Genomic DNA, 23671 nt, shown 5'->3' with positions numbered 1-23671 from the left:
CTTTGAGACAACTTGTGATTAAGGGCGTCACAAATAAACATGACTTGTTATTTTAATATACAGTGGAACCTCGGTTTTCAAACGCCTCTCAGTTCGAACAAATCGGTGTCCGGCCAAAAATTTCGAAATATTCTTGCTTCGCTGTTCGGTCAAAAAATCGGAGTTCGAACGCCAGTAATGCGTGAGTGCGTACGCTAGGGTGCGATGCTGAGCGGCGTACGGGTGTTTTAGCCCCTTATTATGCCTCAGAAGAAAGCAAGAAGCAAAGTTGCTACAGGTGAAAAAAGAAAAGTAGTGCGTACAACTATTGCATCTAAGAAAGAAATAATAGCCAAATATGAAGGAGGTGTGCGAGCGCCTTCTGCTGACCACCACAAAGGTAAGAAATCCTATTCATAAGATTACGATAACGCGAACGAACGATTAGCCTGGGTTAGCTTTAAGTTTACGTTAAACATTGAGGGTGTTGCAACGGAGCCCAACATTCAGGGTGTTGGAACGGAGCCCCCTTTCCAATGAACCGCTCACCACTTGTTGTGGAGACCCGGGTGCTAAATGACTTGTAAACAACCTGATTTTGTTATTTTTACACGTTCATGTTAGCGTAATCTTTCGTACGGAAGATTACGATAACGCGGACGTACGATTAGCCTGGGTTAGCTTTATGTTTACGTTAAACATTCAAGGTAAACATTCAGGGTGTTGGAACGGATTAAAACAATTTACATTATTTCTAATGGGAAAAATGATTTCGGTGATCGAACAAATCGGTTTTCGAACAGGGTTCTGGTCGAGAACCGAGGTTCCACTGTATTTATCTGGGGTACTGGGGGTTTGGAAAGCTTCAATAAATTATCTGTCTCTAGCTGCACGTCAATTTCCCTTTGCAATCTCCGAACTTAGAAGGGTTCATGTGGTCTCCTGCGGGTCTACTGTACAGCAAAAGCCCTCAACTTGCTAAGTCTTTGACATGGTTCCGAGACCACAGAAAGAGAGTCGTACCTGTTCCCAAGTCCGTGTGCTCACGGGATTCGTGCTGGCTCTGATGGACCCATTCTCCATTGCACTTGAAGAAGATCTGCAGGGCGGGCCGGGCCTGGCAACGCAGCTTGACCGGGTTGCTCTTGATGATATACGCGTCCGCGGGCTCCTCCACGAAACGGGGCAGCGTGCTGGAAGGACCATGCTGCTGGCTTTCTCCTCGGACGCCTGCACAAGATCAGATGGAATCACGGTCAGGCTCGGCGGAATAGCTTCGCACGGCATGGAGTGACTCGAAGGCTTTTGACACGAGTCTGTCAAACTGCCTCCGCATTGTCAACGCGTTAAACGTCCCCATTCGTCAAATTCCAGTCATCCCGAATCCGTCGCCGTCACATTTTTCTTCTCTGTGACCAACCGGCTGCCATCTAATGACCTTAACTGGCCCTCACCCTCACATTGTCATGGAAAATCAACAAAACGAAACCCGAACCTTCACCCGAGGTGTACTAGCTTAGTTAGGGAGCCAATCTTGACTATTTAGCATCACTCATCCGTCTAGTACGGTAATTATCAACCACTATCACGTAATCGGTCCAGCAATTATTTACACCCAGTAGCCAAGTGTATTTTGGAATATGGCCACATTTTTGGGGCATTGTTAGCCAAGATAGCATTTAGCATTAGCAACCTGACGGCGACTGTGAGTAGTCAAAATTGCAATAATTGGGTAATGGATGTCAAACACAGACTGGATCCAGACTTTCTATTCTGAAGGAGGCTGGATCAGTAAAAGAATGCCAACTCCAAATTTTTTAGCATTGTTTTTAACTATTAAACTTAGTTATTCGGCCTACATTCAGCTGACAAAGGGAAAAAAAAGAATTTCATGTTTGGCATGGAATGCTTTAACTGGTTTATTTGACCAGTTTTGCACCTGAACCAACCCACCACGTTATACAAACTCAAACTCCAGCAGTCAAAGAGAGCATTGGGTTTACATTTACCGTATTTTCCGCACTATAAGGCGCACCTTCAATGAATGATGTATTTTTAAACTTTTTCCATACATAAGACGCACCCCATTATAAGGCGCTATAAGTGCATGCTGGTTTAAGATCAGGTAATTGTGCAATTTTGTAATTGTAATCCTATGCAGTCCTTCGAGACATTTTTGTGATTAAGGGCGTCATGAATAAATGTGACTTAACCTGACTTGGCTACAGTAGAGGATGTAGTTACGTTATGCAACCGTTAGATGGTGCCGCGCTAAAGGGAATGTCAACAAAACAGTCAGATAGGTCAGTCAAACTTTATTAATAGATAACAAACAAGCTTTCCACAATCTTCATTCACTCCCAAAATGAATCAACAGCTGTTTTATTATTTTCTCTGAGGTAAAGCATTTTCGTGACACATCTTTAACATCTTTGAACAACAGCAAGGCATAACATTTTACTTTTCCTCCATTTAGTCAACACGCAAAAAAACGTCTGATACTGTTATGGTAAATTAAACTTTAGTGCAATCGTAATATAGTGACACTCGTTATGTGCAAAAACAACAAGTGCAAAACAATAACAATAAAGCAATAGCATAATAACTGTAAAATGTAAACACACACCAAGTAGGACCACCTCTGAATTCTTTAATGTTTAGTTCCCGTGCCAGCGCTGTTGCCTTCATTCGAATAGTTATTGTACTGCTACTTCTACTTGCTGCTCTTTGTTCAACAACCCACTGTTCAAGTGTGTCCTCTAACTGTGGACATCTCACTTTATTGCCACGGAAACTTTGTTTAGTCTTCCTTACTTGGCCATCGATTCATTAATGTTGAACTCTCTCGCTGCTGCTCTATTCCCGTGTTCTACTGCGTGACTGATCGCCTTGCATTGTAAGCGTGTCTCTTAATATGAGCCATTTCAGGGTCTTTATACAAACACACAAATAAAAGAGAATCGTTGTTTAATATTTCCCAGTATGCACAACGCGCTTCTTCTTCTACGCGAAAAATGGAGTCGGTGGCTGCTTACTGTAAGTGGCGAGACCTTGAAATTCAATATTGATCCATATATAAGGCGCACCGGATTATAAGGCGCATAGTCAGCTTTTTAAAAAAAAATCAGATTTTATGTGCGCCTTATAGTGCGGAAAATACGGTATATAAAAAAAAAATCATAATGTTTGATAAAAATTACCTAAAGATGATAGCGTCTTTTTCGACACACTCAGAAATGTAGGATGAAATCATTCAATGAGCCGGATCCGGCCCATGGGCTGTATGTTTGACGTGCGTGGGCTAGTCCTTTCATTTTCCCATGTATATGCATTCAAGTAATCCCATTTTTTTGTGCAAAATCTTAGTTTCCCTCATCCGGAATGTTTTTATACACTAAAGCACTATGGGGTTTGAAGTACAGAGACAAATAATACACACAAATTCCATATTACCTCAGTTAAGGAGCCAATCTTGACTATTTAGCATCATTTATCTGTGTAGTACGGTAATCCTCAACCACTGTCTTGCAGGAAATGTTCACATAATTGGTCCAAAGAGAATTTATTTACTAGTATCCAACTATCTTTTGGACTACTGCTAAAAATATTTGTCATCGACAGCTAAGATAGCATTTAGCATTAGCGCCAACCACCTGTTGGCGACTGTCTGTATTCCGATTATTAGATCCGGCAGGGCTTGTCGTCCATCTTTGTATTTGTATTTATTTCATTCTGGCTTTGTAACCTGAAACATTTGTAAGTAGAGTATTTTGTATCAAAAATGGTTGGACAATGTGTCTGGGGCACTTGTAAAGTTGATCAGAGGTATCTGTAACAATTGGTAGGGGTGAGGTTGGTCCCATTTTCTAAACCAAAAACTAACTTGGAGAAATGTTTGAAGTGGATAAAGGCATGCTGTTGCTCTCACGTTCAGCTCAACGTAAAGATGATTGATGGGATGATGATTGATGGGTGATAACTCCTGTCATTTTCCGATATATATACAGTACACACCCGAGTAATCCCTCATCTGAGGTATTTGTTGATTTTTCTGAGACACTTCCATTTCCTGCCCTCAGAGAGAAAATTCAACAAGTGTATCCTTTAATATATAGTGAATATAACATTTATATCCATCGATATGTAACGGGTGCATTATTAACTTTTGTTTTGTTGAAATTCCTGCTGAAATATGTTTGTATAGTTTGTGTATAAGTGTCCTGCAATGACAAGTCCAACAGTGCCACCTGCTGGTATGGAGTAAGGTTTAGTTTAGCCTCTGATTTTATGACCGGAAGGCGGATAGTGTTAGCAGTATCCAGCGTGCTGCTAACGGTAAGCCACGATCTTTTGGTGCTCCGCAAAAAAGTTAATTGACAACATTAAAACCACAACTGACCAATCTTGCAACATACACAATAATGTAATCGATGTTGTCAAGCTGTTTGGATTTATTTTCGTTTTGTTTCTGTGGCCATTTTGGTTAGTTTTGCCGTAGGTTGTACTCGACAGAGATGCTAATTTCCCTCATAGATGTTGAAAACCGGCGGAGGTGCTAACCACATGGTGTGTGTGAGTTGTGTCGCTCATTGCAGGTAAATTGTTCCTGTTTTTACACTCGTTATTGTACCGTATTTTCCGCACTATAGGGCGCACCGGGTTATAGGGCGCACCCCCAAAAAATAGTTTTTGGTTCTATATCTTCCATAGATAAGGCGCACCGGATTATAAGGCGCTACAATGGGAACGTGGACAAAACAGTCAGATAGTTCAGTCCAATTTATTACCCCCTTAACATTCCCAAATCTTGCAAAGAAGCAAATACGTGTCGTAGACACGTGCGGATGCGGTGTCCGTACGATGTCACTCAAATGCATCGTTTCAAATATCATTCGGAAGGTTAAAGTCTTGGGATCCAAGAAATGCCAACCATTCCTTAGTTTCTTTTTTGTTTTTCACGCGCAACTTTACTGTGCATATGACAATAAACACTTGGAATTGAGTTGAATTCACTCAACTCATCACAGCAACAAAAAGATCGTTCTAAAACAAGATACCAGGAAAATATAAAGCCACATAACTCACCTAAGTTCTCACGTTCAATAATGATACGCAATCATGGTCTTCTTACAACCGTGAGTGAAGTAAATCCAGGAGAGTAGAATATTTACAAATACAGACTAATGAAACATGTTTCTTTATGGCGTAGTTTAGCAAGCTTGCTATTCAGTTATCTTTTTCGGCCAATTGCAGGGTTTGTTTTGGCCCTCTAGCCAATCCGAAGCTCCGAATAACTTCAGCCAATAGCGATCGATTTAACTGATGATTGACACATCTTTTTCGGCCAATTGCAGAGTTTGTTTTGGCCCTCTAGCCTATCCGAGGCTCCGAATAACTTTAGCCAATAGCGATCGATTCAAATGATGATTGACACATCGGTCAGCTAATGAAACGCCGGTATATAAATCCCAGCATACACCGCGGACTACTCCACGTTTGGGGGGAAATCGAGTCGGCGGCTGTTGCATAAGTTGCGAGACCTTGCGATTTAATATTGAGCCACATATAAGGCGCACTGTATTATAAGGCGCATGGTCAGCTTTTGAAAAAAATTAAGACTTTTAGGTGCGCCTTATAGTGCGGAAACTACGGTAATTATTTCTATTTTCACAAATATATAAAAAGGATGATGTTGGTTAAAATTCAGATTAAAAAATATCTCGAGTTGTATTCATTGTAAAAGTTAAAACCACGATACCATCACTTGTTAAAAGTATCTTGTGAAAATGTATGTCAAAATGATTGTAATGGTTGATTTTCTGAACTGTATTGGTTGTCAACTGTAAAAAAAATATATTTGATATGCTTTGAGCAGTCTCCTGCGCGCTGCTAACGATGTTGAAAACCAGCGGAGGTGCTAACCACATGGTGTGTGTATGTTGTGTCGTTCATTACAGTCTCCAGCGCGTTGCTAACGTAACTGAAATAAAAGCCTCATCATCCAGTCCAGCCTCAATGTGGATCCATGGTGGGACGGGTACACCGCAGTTACACATATACAGTTTAAATCGATGCTTTTGGCAAACCACCATCATGTAAACAAGGGACACAGCAATGGAGCTCACTTTAGGACCGTGGAGGAAACAATTATGGTACTTACCGTAAATTCCGGACTATAAGCCGCTACTTTTCCCCCTAACTTTCAACCCTGCGGCTTATTCAGTGATGCGGCCAATTTATGTCATTTTTCTAACGGCCGCCAGCGGCGCTCGAGTACAAAAGTTAAGATTTAGACCGGTGGAATATATGCGCCGAGGAAGACTGCAACTTCTTGGCTTATGCATGAATTAAATTAGCGTAAACATACCTGCAGCTTTCAAGCTAAAAGCAATCGAGCAGTCCAATAAAGAAGGAAACAGGCTGCGGAGCGTGGGACGACGCCTATATGACACTGTTTCTTTCCGATACTGAGGAAGACGACTTTGATGGCTTCAGTTCTAAGGAGGAATATGAGGACGGTTTACTGTGATTTTTACAAGTACGGTATGTATTTTTAACAGACCCGTCTACTGTGTTGCGAGCGTGTTGCTACCATTAACTCCCCTGTCACAGGCACCGTTTGTGATGAAAGTTATATAATTATTATTAAAGCTTTGAAAACTCTCTCGGTGTACCGTCTTTCTTTGTAAATATGTGTAACCATGTATAATATATATTTGCAACTGTAAATTTTTGTAATGTATTTATTTGTTTTTATTTTAAACACTTATTCTGATATGTTTTGCACGGGCGAATGAAAATGAAGGGGCGGAACAAACGCGGGATGACGTGAAGTGGAGTAAAGGTGAGACCTTTTTGTGGACGCGGCGGACAATAGTGGATATATATTTTTCCCACCCTTACCTTTGGAAATATACACTTTTTTTCCTTGGATTACTTTCAACGGGACCTGGACTCTGCAGGTCTGCATCAAACCTTAAGTATCATTTTCTGTTCATTTTGCCGGCTGTGATTTTTGGACTGTGTACTTTAATGAAGGACATTTAGTTTCAATCGCGGGACTTAAAGTCGGGTTTGGGTTAATTTTGTGTTTGTGTTACATTTTTTAATGTGGGCGCATGCGGCTTATATACAGGTGCGGCTTGTGTAAGTACAAAATCGATTTTCCTCTTAGAATGTGGTGGGTGCGGCTTATAATCAGGTACGCTCTATAGTCCGGAATTTACGGTAATTGAATTTGGTGAGTGTACTTTGCCCTTTGGGGTTATTCTTTTGCCTTTATTTAGCTATGTAAACAATTCATTCCGATCGCTCTGTTTATCCCTGTCGGACTTTCTTCTGCATGTAAACATAGTCAATGCACTTTGCATTGACTTTAAAAAAAAAACTCTCCTTTGCTACAAACGTTGTAATTACAACAAGGTCTTTCACAAGGATGTCATGAATGAGTTCTTATTTTGAAAATCAATAGGATTCTGTCAACCCCGGAGCAATTATTTGCACTTGTTGATGAAGACGGATGGTAAAGTGTCAGGAAACGCATTAAAGACACCAATGATCTCCGCTACTGGAGGGGAAATCACTAGGACATTAAAAATCAATAGGATAGTTCAATGAGAAGTTCAATAAGAAAAAAACATCAGGGGGACATGCAGCTTCTTATGAGCCAAACAGAAACGGGTCAGCAGAATATATTTCGATTCTTCTAGGAAGTAACCAAAACTTTAGCATGGAAATTTAATCGGAGTCAAAAACAGAAACCACTCAATACTCCGCAGATTTTGAATTGTTTCATTGTCATTGATATCAATGTATCGTGTGATGTGTTCTGAGCAGACAGCATACAGCAAATGCGATCACTGGAGTAGATTAGGGAGAACTTTGTGTGTTGGATGGGCGTGACTGTATGTGTGCATGACTGTAATTGACTGACAGCATACACCAGCCGAACAGCGGGCCAGAGGCACAAGTGGCTACAAAAAACAAACAGGGAAGTACGGCACCAGATAGCTTTTATCGGCTTGTTGCATTGAAAATAAATGTATGAATTCAATCTGACGCTGAAAAAGTCAGAAGAGTGCAAAGAAATGGTGATCACAAGAAGGTGCTCCGTGGATTATCAAGTTTGGTAAGAGACTGTGGCAGTGTCAGGCGAGAAACAAATGGCAAGGCTGTAGTCTGACCAAGTGCTACAGCTAGGCTAACAACTATCTTAAGCCACCCTGTCGAGCATGTATCTCATTAACGCCAGATTTATTTTCCATGAAACGAATGAACCAGAGATACAGTCAGGACAGTTGTATTTCAATGGTCAAGGAGACCTGGCTCAACCCGAGGTTACCCAATGCTACCGTGCAGCTACTAAATCATTTTTTACTCTGAAAAGATAAGCCATTAGGTGATATTATTCGCAAGTAGAATATCAGTTTCCACTGCTACGCAGATGACACTCAACTATATCTTCCGTTGGAGGAATCTGTCACACTAAACTGTGGAAATTTGGAGGCCTGCCTCATTGAGATAAAAGAGTGGATGTCACTCAATTTCTTGCGTCTTAACTCTGAAAAGACCGAAATGTTAGTCATTGGTCCATCTAAATGCCGTGACTTATTCTCAAAAACTGCTGTGAACATTGACAAATGTCACATCACACAGAGTGACTCAGTTAAAAATTTAGGTGTCATATTTGACCCTGATCTATCCTTTGAAACGCATGTAAAGAAAATGACTAGAACCGCTTTCTTCCATCTTCGTAACATTGCTAAAATTCGTTCTATACTGTCTCAGTCGGATGCGGAAATTATAATTCATGCGTTTGTTACCTCCCGTCTCGATGACTGTAATGCACTACTCTCTGGTCTCCCGAAGTCTAGAATCAAGTCTCTTCAGCTGGTACAAAATGCCGCAGCGAGGCTTTTAACTAGGACAAAAAAGTCCGATCACATCACACCGATTTTGGCTAACCTGCATTGGCTCCCAGTTAGCCTTAGATGTGATTTCAAGGTTCTTTTAGTATTATACAAAATCATGCATGGACTTGCTCCCTCTTATCTTTCAGATCTGATTTCCCCCTATGTCCCGGTCCGAAGCCTACGTTCTGAGAGTGCCGGTCTTCTGGTGATCCCAAGAGCAAAGAAGGGTTCTGCTGGTTCGAGAGCGTTCTCCATCCGGGCACCGGTGCTGTGGAATGCTCTTCCCCCTGAGATCCGATCTGCAACCTCAGTGGAAATGTTTAAATCTAAGCTTAAAACTCACTTCTACTCTTTAGCATACGAATAACTGTTGGGATTATATACGTATATTTATCCTACAGTTGACACAAATATGTTATAAGTGTTCTCAGCCCTTTTTGTATAGTTTTCAGCCTAAGCTGTTTCTCAAGGCCGTGAGTTTTTGTTTCTGTCTCTTTCACATTCCAGTGGGTGCACCCTGACCTGTGCATGCCATAACTCAAGTTGTTTTTCTCCAAGAACCTTAATATTAGAAGGGAGGGTTCGGAGACGTCTTCAGAGCGAGCGAGCGAGCGAGCGAGGAGGAGATTCTAACAGCTTGGTCTCCGCGGCTCTCATAATGATGATTAATAAAATAACCAATTCTAAAGAACCGATTCTCTTTGTCTTTTATTTCAGAGCGTTTTATTATAAATGTTGGAGACTTGAACCTAACAATAACCTACTCTTTTCGTCGGCTCCAGAGCAGGGGAATGTATGATAATATTCAGAAAAATAGTCTGTGTAATATAGTGTAATAATCTGTGAAGCCCTTTGAGACTCTTCGTGATTTAGGGCTATACAAATAAAAATGACTTGACTTGATTTTATTAGTCTATCTATAGTTGTTATTTTGTCACAGTCGTATACTCTCAGTCTTGAGGTAAGTCTGACCCTTGGGGGTTTGTATGAAGGCGCAACGCTACGTCGCGGGTTTTGACTTTTCGCGAGGGGTTCTGGTCCCTATTAACTGCGATAACCGGGCTATTGCTGTATTTCGTCATCTCCACAGACACAACCACGAAATAGACACACTAAACTCTCACCAAAAATTTCCCCCACCCACAACAAGCGACACTATCATGCCACAAGCTGCATCCACTTGCATGATTCATTTATGCCAAACCGGCAAACTCGCAGCGGTAGATTTGTCTCAGAGGGAGTGATGGCAGCACCGGACGCCATCAAACTCTTGAAAATAAACATCATCAGGCTGAGCCATAGTGGAGGAACCCGTGTACTATTACGAGGATGTTACCCTGAAAGACAGATGTTTGCTTGGGATGTGATGATAACCGGTTCGCTCATTAACACTCAGCGTGCTTTAATTAGCAAGAGCTCGCCAACTCCCTGAGGAGGTTATGTGACTCATAAGGCAGGTGTGTGTCAAAAAATACCGACAATCTATGCCTAAGTTATATGGAAGCATCTGGATAAGTAACATCAATAAAGTTACCTATCTACCTATGAAAGGATTTTATACATTTGACTATAAAGGATTTTATACGATTGACTACAAGTTACATGTATTCAGTTTAATGCAATTAAGCTATTCACTGACTGTGCTTTAGTTTAATGTCCAATAAAAGGTCAGGGCAGGCTGTGTGGAATACATAAATGGCAGTTGTTTTGTTTAGGACACTTCTGATAACAGAATGCCTGGGAGTGAAGACGCAGAAGGTCAGACGCAGAAGGTCAGATGTCGAGGTGCCGCTGTTGTGTGAGATTGTGGAGCCCAGCCGACACGCCATCATGCGGGGAGAAGAGAACCGATAAGAGAAAGCTAACGTTAACTGCAGATGGCACATAGCAAATAGGGGAATAGTAGGATGTCTTTGCTTTGTTTGTTGAAATGTATAAATGATCCGGGGCAACTTGGATGGTCGCCGTCTCCTATTGGCTACACATAGATCGGCTGTTAGGAATAATAAACATCCGCCCCCGTGTGGAATTGCCGGCTCCAGGTCATTTTCTCTCAAGAAACGAGCGCGCATAATTGTTGGATTAATGTAGGTCGTGTTTGATTAAGGGAGTCAGATAACTAATTGGAACAATATGGTAAATGGTACATCTTGATAGTCAAATCCCAACACTATCTTGTAGAGTAGATATGTGCATCTATCTACCAACCCATCTAAGTATATATTTACCTATACACCTATCTAGTTAAGTATATACCGGAGAAAACGTATACAACTACGTATGTATCCACTTATTTGCAATTCTAGCTACACATATATCCACCTTTGTTTGCATTCTACTACGTATGTATCTACCTATCTAAAACATTTCTATGTATGTATCCACGTATGCACAAGTTTTTCTACATATATATCTATGTGCTGCATATATAAAGCCATAAATGTACTCATCTCCACATCTATCTACAAACCCATCTATATATATATATATATATATATATATATATATATATATATATATCCACCTATGTATATATCTATCTACATATGTATCTTCATATATCTACTTATATACATATATATCTACTTATCTACATATATAAGTACTTATGTACATATGTAGTTTTATTCATACATATATACATACACACACAGTATATACAGTGTATCTCTCTATCCATCTACCTATGTAATAGAGTAAGTCAATCTTAACCTACATATATGTATACATTTGTCCATGAATGCATCAATTTACATACCGTTTATGTCTACACCTGATCGTATTTACTGTATCTACATATAAATCTACCTATGTATGTACCTATCATTCTATATATCTACCAGAGCTGTATGTACATATCTGTACATATCTATTTATGAAAGTATCTATGTAAATAACTACTGATTTAAGTCATATATATATATATATATATATATATATATATATATATATATACACCTTTGAATGTATATATTTACATACATTTCCACCTATGTACGTATGGATCTAACTTCTTATGTACCTGTCTTCCAATAGAATAGAATAGAATTGAATAAAATAGAATAAAATATACTTTTATTGTCATTGTCACAAAATGGGTTGAACATATTGTGACAACAAAATTGGACGTGGCACTCCAGTTTCACATTTTACTGTGAGGATAAAAGAAAACAAAGAAAATGAAGGAACAGAGAAGATAAAGGTTATAATTTACACAATATTTACACAAGAAAGTGTGGGCATGTAGGATGTTACATAGTTTTGTGATCGTATCAGTGCAATATGCGGTGGTGCAAAATAGTCAACATTGTGCAAAATGAGCAAAGGCATGAATAGAATTTTATATCTGTATGAGGTAGTGTGTTTGCAAGAGTTTCAGTTTTTTTGTGCGGTGTGTGTAAAGGGTGGTGATGGCTCTGGGGAAGAAACTATCTCTGGGTCTGTTTGTTTTTCTCCATCCCTTCATCCATATTTACCTAACTACCTACCTCCCTATCTTTCTATCTAAGCTAGCCAGTTTTGCTAACAACTTATTTACAAATCAACTGTTCTGTTCAAGACGGAGAATTGTGTCGTAAAACCACAAATAACTTGCTAAGAAAACATCCTCACTAAAACAGTTCACTTGTTCTCCAGTCTCTCCGTTAGCGTCACGCGGTTCCCCCTGCAGAGACGTCAGGTCACAGTCCAACGCCAGCGCTAACAGGCGGCAAACGGGATGCTGTTTGTCAAAGCTGCATTCATTAAACGCTGCTTATGCCGGGCAGATGGATGCGGTGGGCGGCGGAGGTGGTGAGCATCTGCTACGACTATGTCGCAAACAAACAACCCTTTCCGAAAAAACTCAAAAAGTCTTGTAAGTGCGCGTGTGTATGCTCAGAGTGACAAACAGGCTCTGAATACAAATTTAACTGTTATGGCTGACAATCAGGGTTGGTTAGGGTTACTTTAACTTGATTACTTTCAATTACTTTTGGATGACTCCAATACCAAATATGCTGATAAAAGACAAAATAAACTAAATATGAATACAATTATGACTCGCAACACGTGATAAGCTTTCTCTCCTGGCTTTGATCTCTTTGATCTCCGGCAAAACTGACATGAAATGCGACAGAAACAAAATGGAAAGAAATCCAAACAGCTTGCCAACATCATTTTTGCAGTTTCATGTATTCTGTTTCTCCCCAAGCCTGCAAAAAATTTAGTAATTTTATCAGACTTGCACTGACCAATTAAAAAGAAGGGGCGTAACAGACGCGGGGATGATGGGAAGTGGGGACCGGTAAAGGTGAGTGTTTGTGGACACGGCAGACAATAGTGGATATATATTTTTCCCACCCTTACCTTTGGAAATATACACTTTTTTTCCTTGGATTACTTTTAACGGGACCCGGACTCTGCAGGACTCCAACCAATGTTAACTGCCGGTATCATTTTCCGTTAGTTTGCTGGCTGTGGTTTTGGAACTGCATACTTTATATTCAGTTATAATATTGTGAATGTGCTTAATTGCTGTTGAGATTGTCATGATTGTTTTCTGTTTTTAGTGTCAATAAATTTGTTCAAACCAAAAAAAAATCGCGGGCCTCAAAGTAGGGTTTGGGTTAATTTTGTGATTATGTTACATGTTTTAAAGTGGGCGCATGTGGCTTATATGCAGGTGCAGCTTGTGTAAGTACAAAAGCGGTTATCCTCTTAAAATGTGGTGGGTGCAGCTTATAAACAGGTGCGCTCTATAGTCCGAAATTTACGGTATTTTCATTTTGTTTCTGTCGCATTTTATGTTAGTTTTACCGGAGATCAAAGCCAGGAGAGAAAGCTTACCACGTGTTGTGAGTCATCATTTTATTCATATTTAGTTTCTTTTGTCTTTTATTAGCATATTTGGTATTGGAGTAATCCAAAAGTCATTGAAAGTAATCCAGTTAAAGCAACCCTACCCAACCCTGTTGCCGGAGATCAAAGAGATCAAAGCCAGGAGAAAAACCTTACCACGTGTTGTGAGTCATCATTTTATTCATATTTAGTCTATTTTGTCTTTTATTAGCGTATTTGGTATTGGAGTAATCCAAAAGTCATTGAAAGTAATCCAGTTAAAGTAACCCTACCCAACCCTGTTTGCCGGAGATCAAAGAGATCAAAGCCAGGAGAGAAAGCTTACCACGTGTTGTGAGTCATCATTTTATTCATATTTAGTTTATTTTGTCTTTTATTAGCATATTTGGTATTGGAGTCATCCAAAAGTAATTGAAAGTAATCCAGTTAAAGCAACCCTACCCAACCCTGAAATTTGTTAGCTAGCCTGGGTAAATTAAGTAAATTAAATAATATGGAGAATAAACATGAAGTTGACTGAGGAAACTTTATCAGTTTTCAATTAATTATTCAGTTCGAACCAGTTTTCCATGCTAGGCTAGTTTAGGCTAGGACTGTATCTTTGGATGTTGACAAACATGTGTACAATAGGCTAATTATAACACATACTAGATAATGGAAAAAAAAGTTCATGTGTAACTCGTCATGTTTTTGGGATGGTGCCATATCCCGGTTTAGCGGCAACCCCTGCCGGGAGTCGCTTCGAATAATCAAACAGAAGCCCAAATCTTTTACATTTTTTTTGAAACAGGCGCGCTGTGGGTGGGCAAACTATTTGCGTCTAAGTACAGCAGGAGAAAATCCAAGCGAGATTTGACTCCATATTGTTTCAAGAAACTTTATTTTCCTAGCGAATCGTCAGGACGCTAATGTAGGAACGGCAACGGAGTCTGTGGCGATGATCTCGCTGCAGAGCTTTGTTCAAATATTGATGTCTCATCTTTCTTCTCACACACACTTGGAAGATTTTTAGACTTTTCCCATCCATGCGGGTTCACTTACGGCAGGGGTGTCAAACTCATTTTAACTCGGGGGCCAGACGATGGGACAAACATTCTGTCGGGGGCCGGACTAGTAGATTAAAGAGAAAGAAAAAGAGGGAGGTAAAAGGAGAGAGCGTGAGAAACAAAAGATAAAAAGTTGTGAGAGACGGGGAAAAGAAAGAAATCCAAAGAGAAATAGAAAGACAGAAGGAGAGAAAGAGAAAGCACGAAGGGTATGGAGAGAGAGAGAAAGAGAGAGAAAGCACGAAGGGTATGGAGAGAGAGAGAGAGAGAGAGAGAGAGAGAGAGAGAGAGAGAGAGAGAGAGAGAGAGAGAGAAAGAGAAAGAACGAAGGGTATGGAGCGGGAGAGAGAGAGAGAAAGAACGAAGGGTATGGAGAGAGAGAGAGAAAGAACGAAGGGTATGGAGAGAGAGAGAGAGAGAGAGAGAGAGAGAGAGAGAGAGAGAGAGAACGAAGGGTATGGAGAGAAAGAAAGAGAAAGAGAAAGAGAGATAAATAAATACAAGTACAGTGTCTTTGTGAGAGGCACCTGGCTTTGGCAACATCAAGTTGACATATTTCAACCTGCAGCTTGTTCTTCTCTTGTGCTTCTCTGAGTGTTGTCTCGCGGGCCGTATTCAATCCCCTAGCGGGCCTGATCTGGCCCGCGGGCCGCCTGTTTGACACCTGTGACTTACGGCATGAAACGGGTCATCAACCGGATTTTTACAGATGAAAAAAAGCACATACCGTATTTTACGCAGTATAAGGCGCACCTAAAAGCCTTTATTTTTTTCAAAAGCTGACCATGCGCCTTATCATACAGTGCGCCTTATATATGGATCAATATTAAGTCGCAAAATCTTGCAACTAAGGCAAGCAGCCCCCGACTAGATTTTCCCCCGAAGGCGAAGTAGTCCGCGGTGTATGCTGGGATTTATATACCGCCGTTTCATTTCCTAACCAATGTGTCAATCATCATTCGAATCAGTCACTATTGGCTAAAGTTATTCGGAGGTAAAAGGGGCGGATCCTTTTGATCATTTACAGCAGGGGTGTCAAACTCATTTGAACTCGGGGGCCACACGATAGAACAAACATTCTGTCGGGGGCCGGACTAGTAGATGAAAGAGAAAGAAAAAGAGAGATAAAGAAATAAGAAAAAGAGGGAGAGAAAAGGAGAGAGGGTGGGACAAAGAAAGAAAAAGAGAGAGAGGGAGAGAGCGTGAGAAACAGAAGATAAAAAGTCGTGAGAGAGCGGGAAGAGAAAGGGAGAGGAAGAAATAAACCCAGAGAGAAATAGAAAGACAGAAGGAGAGAAAAGAGAAAAGAAATCACGAAGGGTACGAAGAGAGAAAGAGAAAAGAGAGAAAAGGAAAAAAATGAAGTTAAAGCAAAAGATGTTAAAAGACACAGAGAGAGAAAGAGACAAAAAGCAACAAAGGAAAAGAAAAAGAGAGACAGAGAGGGAAAGAGACAGAGTGGGAGAAAAGGGGTGGAAGAGAGAGAGGGAGAGAGAGTGAGAGAGAGTGTGAGAGAGAGAGAGAGAGAGAGACAGAGAAAGAAAGTACAGTGTCTTTGTTCGAGGCAGCTGGCTTTGGCAACATCAAGTTGACCTATTTCAACCTGCAACTTGTTTTTCTCTTGTGCTTCTCTGAGTCTTGTCTCGCGGGCCGGATTCAATCCCTTAGCAAGCCTGATTTGGCCCGCGGGCCGCCTCTTTGACACCTGTGATTTACAGGCTCGCATAGGCTAAAGGGGCGAAACAAAGTCTGCAATTGGCCGAAAAAGACACCTGCGTATAAGTCACCCCCCTGACCAAACTATGAAAAAAAACTATCTAGACATGTATCTAATCTATTTAGACATTATCTATCTATCTATCTAGACATCTAGACATTTATATTTCATCTCATCTCATTAGCCGTACCGCATATCCTCAGTAGGGTCGCGGGGGGGGCTGGAGCCCATCCCAGCAATCATCGGGCAGTGGGCAGGGGACACCCTGAACTGGTTGCCAGCCAATCGCAGGGCACACAGGGACAGACAACTCATTCGCTCATTCACACCTAGGGACAATTTGGACCGGCCAATTCACCTGAAATGCATGTCTTTGGAACGTGGGAGGAAACCGGAGTGCCCGGAGGAAACCCACGCAAGCACGGGGAGAACATACAAACTCCGCACAGAAAGTCTGGAGCTGGATTTGAACCCACGACAGGTTCCCATGACATGAACTGTGCCGCACAAGCGCTAACCACTGCGCCGCTGTGCTGCAGACATTTATATATATATCTGTATACGGTATACAGAAATAGAATTCAGCTTTGATAACACAAAACAGGTGACAAAAGGTTAAAAAGTCTCGTCAATGCGTCTGACAAAACCTATTTGATGTTAGCAAAAATAACACGCACTTAAAGTTCATCCAAGACTAAATTGTTTACAAAAACACGTCAGAAATAAGAGTGTGTGCGCCGTACCTGCCCTGCCTCCGAACCCCCAGGTGGCGCCGCGCGTCCTTTCGGCGACAGCTTGCCAACCTGCGGGTGGCAGACGCGGCTTCCCTCGGCGCCCGTCGCCTTCAAAGAGACGAAGCTCTCCGGCAGAAATGGGTCAGGTGCCGAGCGGCGAATCATCGATCTGTACGTGTTTGTTTTGCCTTCTTATGGAACATGACACTTCCTTCGTATGCTCGTCAAAATAAAAGAGGTAGCGACAGGGCTAATGTTAGTTTCCATCAACGTCACAAATGCAAACTCAGTTGTTTCTTTGCAATAATATAATAAAGTAGATCACAGATCAAATGAATCGCAATCTCTGTTTAATCACGATTCTTCACAAATTGCATTTCGTTTGTAGATTTCTGACATTCTAGGAATCTAGAAAATGTTTTTACTCTCTAAACATGATCAAATTCGAGTACACTGATACCTAAGTACTTAAATGACTCTACATCTAAATATCTATTCACACAGCTATAGACCTACCTTTCTATCTATCTATGTTGCTATGTGTCTATCTAAGGTTCTATCCATGTATTTATCTTAGTATCTACCATTCTAAATATCTATATACTTAACGGTCTATGTTTCTACCAATCTATGTATTTATATACATAATTGCCTATCTACATATATGTCTATGTTTCTATCGATCTACGCATTTGTCTATGTATCTGCACATCAAACTATCTGTCTATGTATCTACCTATCTACGTGGCTGTCTACGTATCTACCTATCTACACATCTATCTGCGTATCTACCCATCTATCTTAGTATCTACTTATCTATGTATCTATCTGCATAACTACCTATCTACGTATCTTTTTGCAGATCTACCTATCTGCGTATCTATCTGCAGATTTACATATCTATGTATCTATCTAGATATCAAACTATCTGCGTATCTACCTATCTATGTATCTATTTGCAGATCTACCTATCTGCGTATCTATCTGCAGATTTACATATCTACGTATCTATCTAGATATCAAACTATCTATCTGCGTATCTACCTATCTACGTATCTATTTGCAGATCTACCTATCTACGTATCTATCTGTATATTTACCTATCTATGTATCTATCTGTGTATCTACCTATCTACGTATCTATTTGCAGATCTCCCTATCTACGTATCTATCTGTATATTTTCCTATCTATGTATATATCTGTGTATCTACCTATCTGCGTATCTATCTGCAGATTTACATATCTACGTATCTATCTAGATATCAAACTATCTATCTGCGTATCTACCTATCTACGTATCTATTTGCAGATCTACCTATCTACGTATCTATCTGTATATTTACCTATCTATGTATCTATCTGCGTATCTACCTATCTACGTATCTATCTGCATAACTACCTATCTACGTATCTATTTGCAGATTTACATATCTACGTATCTATCTACATATCAAACTATCTATCTGCGTATCTACCTAACTATCTATTTGCAGATCTACCTATCTACGTACCTATCTGCATATTTACCTATCTACGTATCTACCTATCTACGTATCTATCTGCATAACTACCTATCTACGTATTTATTTGCAGATTTACATACCTACGTATCTATCTACATATCAAACTATCTATCTGCGTATCTACCTAACTACGTATCTATTTGCATAACTACCTATCTACATATTTATTTGCAGATCTACCTATCTACGTATCTATCTGCAGATTTACATATCTACGTATCTATCTACATATCAAACTATCTATCTTCATATCTACCTATCTACATATCTATTTGCAGATCTACCTATCTACGTACCTATCTGTATATTTACCAATCTACTTATCTATCTGCATAACTACCTATCTACGTATCTATTTGCAGATTTACATACCTACGTATCTATCTACATATCAAACTATCTATCTGCGTACCTACCTAACTACGTATCTATTTGCATAACTACCTATCTACGTATCTATTTGCAGATCCACCTATCTGCGTATCTATCTGCAGATTTACATATCTACGTATCTATCTAGATATCAAACTATCTATCTGCGTATCTACCTATCTACGTATCTATTTGCAGATCTACCTATCTACGTATCTATCTGTATATTTACCTATCTATGTATCTATCTGCGTATCTACCTATCTACGTATCTATCTGCATAACTACCTATCTACGTATCTATTTGCAGATTTACATATCTACGTATCTATCTACATATCAAACTATCTATCTGCGTATCTACCTAACTATTTATCTATTTGCAGATCTACCTATCTACGTACCTATCTGCATATTTACCTATCTACGTATCTACCTATCTACGTATATATCTGCATAACTACCTATCTACGTATCTATTTGCAGATTTACATACCTACGTATCTATCTACATATCAAACTATCTATCTGCGTATCTACCTAACTACGTATCTATTTGCATAACTACCTATCTACATATTTATTTGCAGATCTACCTATCTACGTATCTATCTGCAGATTTACATATCTACGTATCTATCTACATATCAAACTATCTATCTTCATATCTACCTATCTACATATCTATTTGCAGATCTACCTATCTACGTACCTATCTGTATATTTACCAATCTACTTATCTATCTGCATAACTACCTATCTACGTATCTATTTGCAGATTTACATACCTACGTATCTATCTACATATCAAACTATCTATCTGCGTACCTACCTAACTACGTATCTATTTGCATAACTACCTATCTACGTATCTATTTGCAGATCCACCTATCTGCGTATCTATCTGCAGATTTACATATCTACGTATCTATCTACATATCAAACTATCTATCTTCATATCTACCTATCTACATATCTATTTGCAGATCTACCTATCTATGTATCTATCTGTATATTTACCTATCTATGTATCTATCTGCATTTCTACCTATCTACTGTATGTATCTATCTGCAGATCTACCTATCAAAGTATTTCTCTGTCTACATATTAAAGTATCTAGCTGCTGGTCAACATATCTATCTATCTACGTATCAAAGTATCTATGAATCGAAGTATCAGCGTATCTATCTACGAATCTTATAATCTATCGAAGTATCAACGTATCTATCTACGTATCAGTTTAGGTACGTATCAACATATAAATGTCAGCCATGCAAGGCGCCTACCTGCTTATTGGGGACATTAGGGATTCAGTGTATTGCTCAAGGACACTTCGACGTATAATACATAGAGGAGCTGTATGGAATTTGGAATGTTTTACTCCTTCCTGCCATCTCCTGGCTTATGACATTATTGCAGCCGTAGTCAGCTCATTCATGATGCGGGTGCAAGTGCGGGCATTTCTTAGACACGCTCGGATTAACTTCTTTTTTCATATTTTGGGGGATTTGGACTGTACAGTCTTAAAGACAGTCCTTTTCTTACTTTCACAATTTTCATGCGACACTGACAAATAAAAAGAAAGGAAAACAGCAAGGATGAGCATGAATTGACTCAAGTCAAGAAGCGAAGTATCACTGTCTTGGATTTTTCTGACTGACATTTTTAAGATTACAAATAGGCTGTCAATGCAAGTACACTAGCATTAAACTAGCTAAACTAACTCATGCTAACATTAATACCGTTATTTTCCGCACTATAAGGCGCACCGGGTTATAGGGCGCACCCCCCAAAAATAGTTTTTGGTCCTATATTTTCCATACATAAGGCGCACCGGATTATAAGGCGCTACAATGGGAATGTTGACAAAACAGTCAGATAGTTTAGTCTTTACTGTGCATATGACAATAAACACTATGAATTGAATTTAGTTTAAAAATAGACTCATCACAGAAACATCAAGATCGTTCTAAAACAAGATACCGGGAAAATATAAAGCCGCATAGCTCGCCTAAGTTCTCTTGCAGCCGTCACGTTCAATAATGATACGTAACCATGGTCTTCTTACAACCGTGAGTGTAGTAAATCCAGTAGAGTAAAATATTTACAAATACAGAGTAGTAAAAAATGTTTTCTCTATGCCGTAGTGCAACCCAACGTGTGATTCACGTTCATCTTTTTCGGCCAACTGCAGGCTTTGTTTCGCCCCTTTAGCCTCTGCGAGCCTGTAAATGATAAAAAGGATCCGCCCCCTTTACCTCCGAATAACTTTAGCCAATAGTGACTGATTCAAATAATGATTGACACATTGGTTAGCCAATGAAACGCCGGTATATAAATCCCAGCATACACCGCGGACTACTTGGCCTTCGGGGGGAAACCTAGTTGCCTTAGTTGCAAGACTTTGCGACGTAATATTGGTCCCTATATAAGGCGCACTGTATTATAAGGCGCATGGTCAGCTTTGGAAAAAAAATAAAGGCTTTTAGGTGCGCCTTATAGTGTGGAAAATACGGTAGTTAACATTTGTGAAACAAATTTTCATGAACTGCTAAAGTGATAGTAATCCATAAAGCAACGCTAACCAACAAAGCTATGTTGTTTACTAATACAGGTAGCGGTTATGTTAGCAATTATTTGCACTAAATATAGACCCAAGACTATTGGAACAGAATAGAATAGGCCCAAGAGATGATCTAACGATATATAACTTAAATCACGATCTTTCTTGAGTTCTTTACAAAATTTACAATAAATATTGCCCAACTTTAACGTGAAGTTTAAATTTATATTAGTTGTGGCATCATCGTTCTGGATTGAATGCCAAATTATTGATGCAAAATCACATTTATAGTCACATCAGCACCGTTGGTCCCCAGAACGAATGATGCGGAAAAATAATCTCCGGACTGAAATATCTTCGGAAGCGAAAATAAAATCAAACCCGTGAAAAGTTGTGAAGTCGACCAAAACAAAAATGATGACGGCAGATGAATTGTATATAAATATATATATCTTAAAAAAGCTAATCTAATGTGTGTGTCGTTGATTAATGACCTTAATCTATTTTTTTAGGATATCGTCTTTTTTTTTATTGCATCTCGTTTCCGCCTTGCAAGCAGTGTTCCCTCTAAGCTGCGCGCGTGCGCAATTGCGCACTGCTCGCCCATTCTCAGCGCACAAGAAAATCTAGCCAGCGCACAAAAATCAGGGCTCAAAATGACTAATTAAGAAGCGACTTGAGTCAAAGTTACAGTGCGTGAAGGTAAAAATTCACGGGTTGCTCTGACGTTGTGTCCTAAATGCGGTATTTTGAAGTCGAGTCAAAGGAGAACGAAGTTGAGTAAAGTTAGTAGAGTTTGTCGAGAACCGGCTTCTTTGGCTCGACTCACTAAAAGGAACCAGCTCTTTCGGGTCCTAAACGGTTCTTCAGGTAGTTTTTGCTTCTTTAATCCCAACATGACCGAATATTAAGTAAAATTATGCACAAATTGACTTAAAGGAAGGGGGGAATGGAACAAAAAAAGAAAAAAAATACCAACATGAAAAAGTAGTGAAAAGCTGAGAAAAAAAGAAACAAAAGGAAGAGAAAAAAAGAAGGGAACATTTAGAAAAAGAAAGAAATGTAGGAAAAAAGTAAAAATAGAGAACAAAAAGAAAAAAGTAACAGCTCGGAAAAAAATAAACACAATGAGATTTTTTTTAAAGGAATTAAAAATTGTTTTTTGAAAAAAAAAACACTGAAAAAAGAATAAAAAGTTTGTGTTGCATTCAAATAATTTCCAATTACTGTATATCAAGTGAATCTTGTTGACAACATTGTATTTCCACTAAAAAATGTGATTAAGTACAGTTCTGTATCTTACAACCGACTAAATAAGCCTCCAAAAATGTGAATATTATGCGACAAAATATATCAGGAAATAAAAAGAAATGGATATCTTGTGAAAGAATTGTAAGAACAAACGACGTTTGTAGGCAATCGTACATGAGTCAATTCATTCAAAAGAGAAAAATCATTTTGCATTGCCGGAAACTCAGCAAAATGTAACTTGATGTCACGTTTTGGACATGTTTGATCATTAATGATCTTGCCACACTTGGGATTACGGTTGCTCACTGTTGTTTCAAGCGTTGCTCACCGACTTTGTGTGAACGCTCAGACCCGTAAGAAAAATGACAGGGAACATTGCTTGCAAGTGGCAAAAAACTGCAGTTTTCCTCACGTTAAAAGCCAAACTACACTTTCATTTATTCATAACGTGGCTTTATTTGTGTTCAAAGCGTGACGATTTTTCTGACTTATTTATCGAGACCCCCCGCCAAGGACTTTCATTAGGGAGAGCTGTCGGCCATGTCGGAGTCATGCTGCAAAATCTTTAATTATGTTGCCGTCTCTTCCTTGTCACCTGGATCAAAGGCCGGATGGAAAACGAGAGGAAGCAACAATGAGCAATTACTTTTCTTTTGTTAGCATGGCCGCCGTGACAAATGTAGACTTATGTTGAACAAAGTAACAAACGCCGTTTCATTTATAAGAGTTGGCA

The 23671-nt window shown here is 39.6% G+C and overlaps 1 protein-coding gene across 1 annotated transcript in view; it reads right to left on the bottom strand.

The window, feature by feature from the left end:
* Positions 1-23671, bottom strand: part of LOC148350022 (netrin receptor UNC5D-like) — a 256248-nt gene that overhangs the window by 89104 nt on the left and 143473 nt on the right. The window contains exon 2 of the mRNA XM_088320282.1: positions 1003-1209. Coding sequence (XP_088176408.1) covers positions 1003-1209 — 207 coding nt within the window. The remainder of the gene's footprint in view (positions 1-1002; positions 1210-23671) is intronic.

The sequence above is a fragment of the Urocampus carinirostris genome, chromosome 16 (genome assembly GCF_059441175.1).
Source record: "Urocampus carinirostris isolate Australia breed hairy pipefish chromosome 16, RoL_Ucar_1.0, whole genome shotgun sequence".
Lineage (NCBI taxonomy): Eukaryota > Metazoa > Chordata > Actinopteri > Syngnathiformes > Syngnathidae > Urocampus > Urocampus carinirostris.
This window is presented reverse-complemented; position numbering and strand designations above follow the sequence as displayed.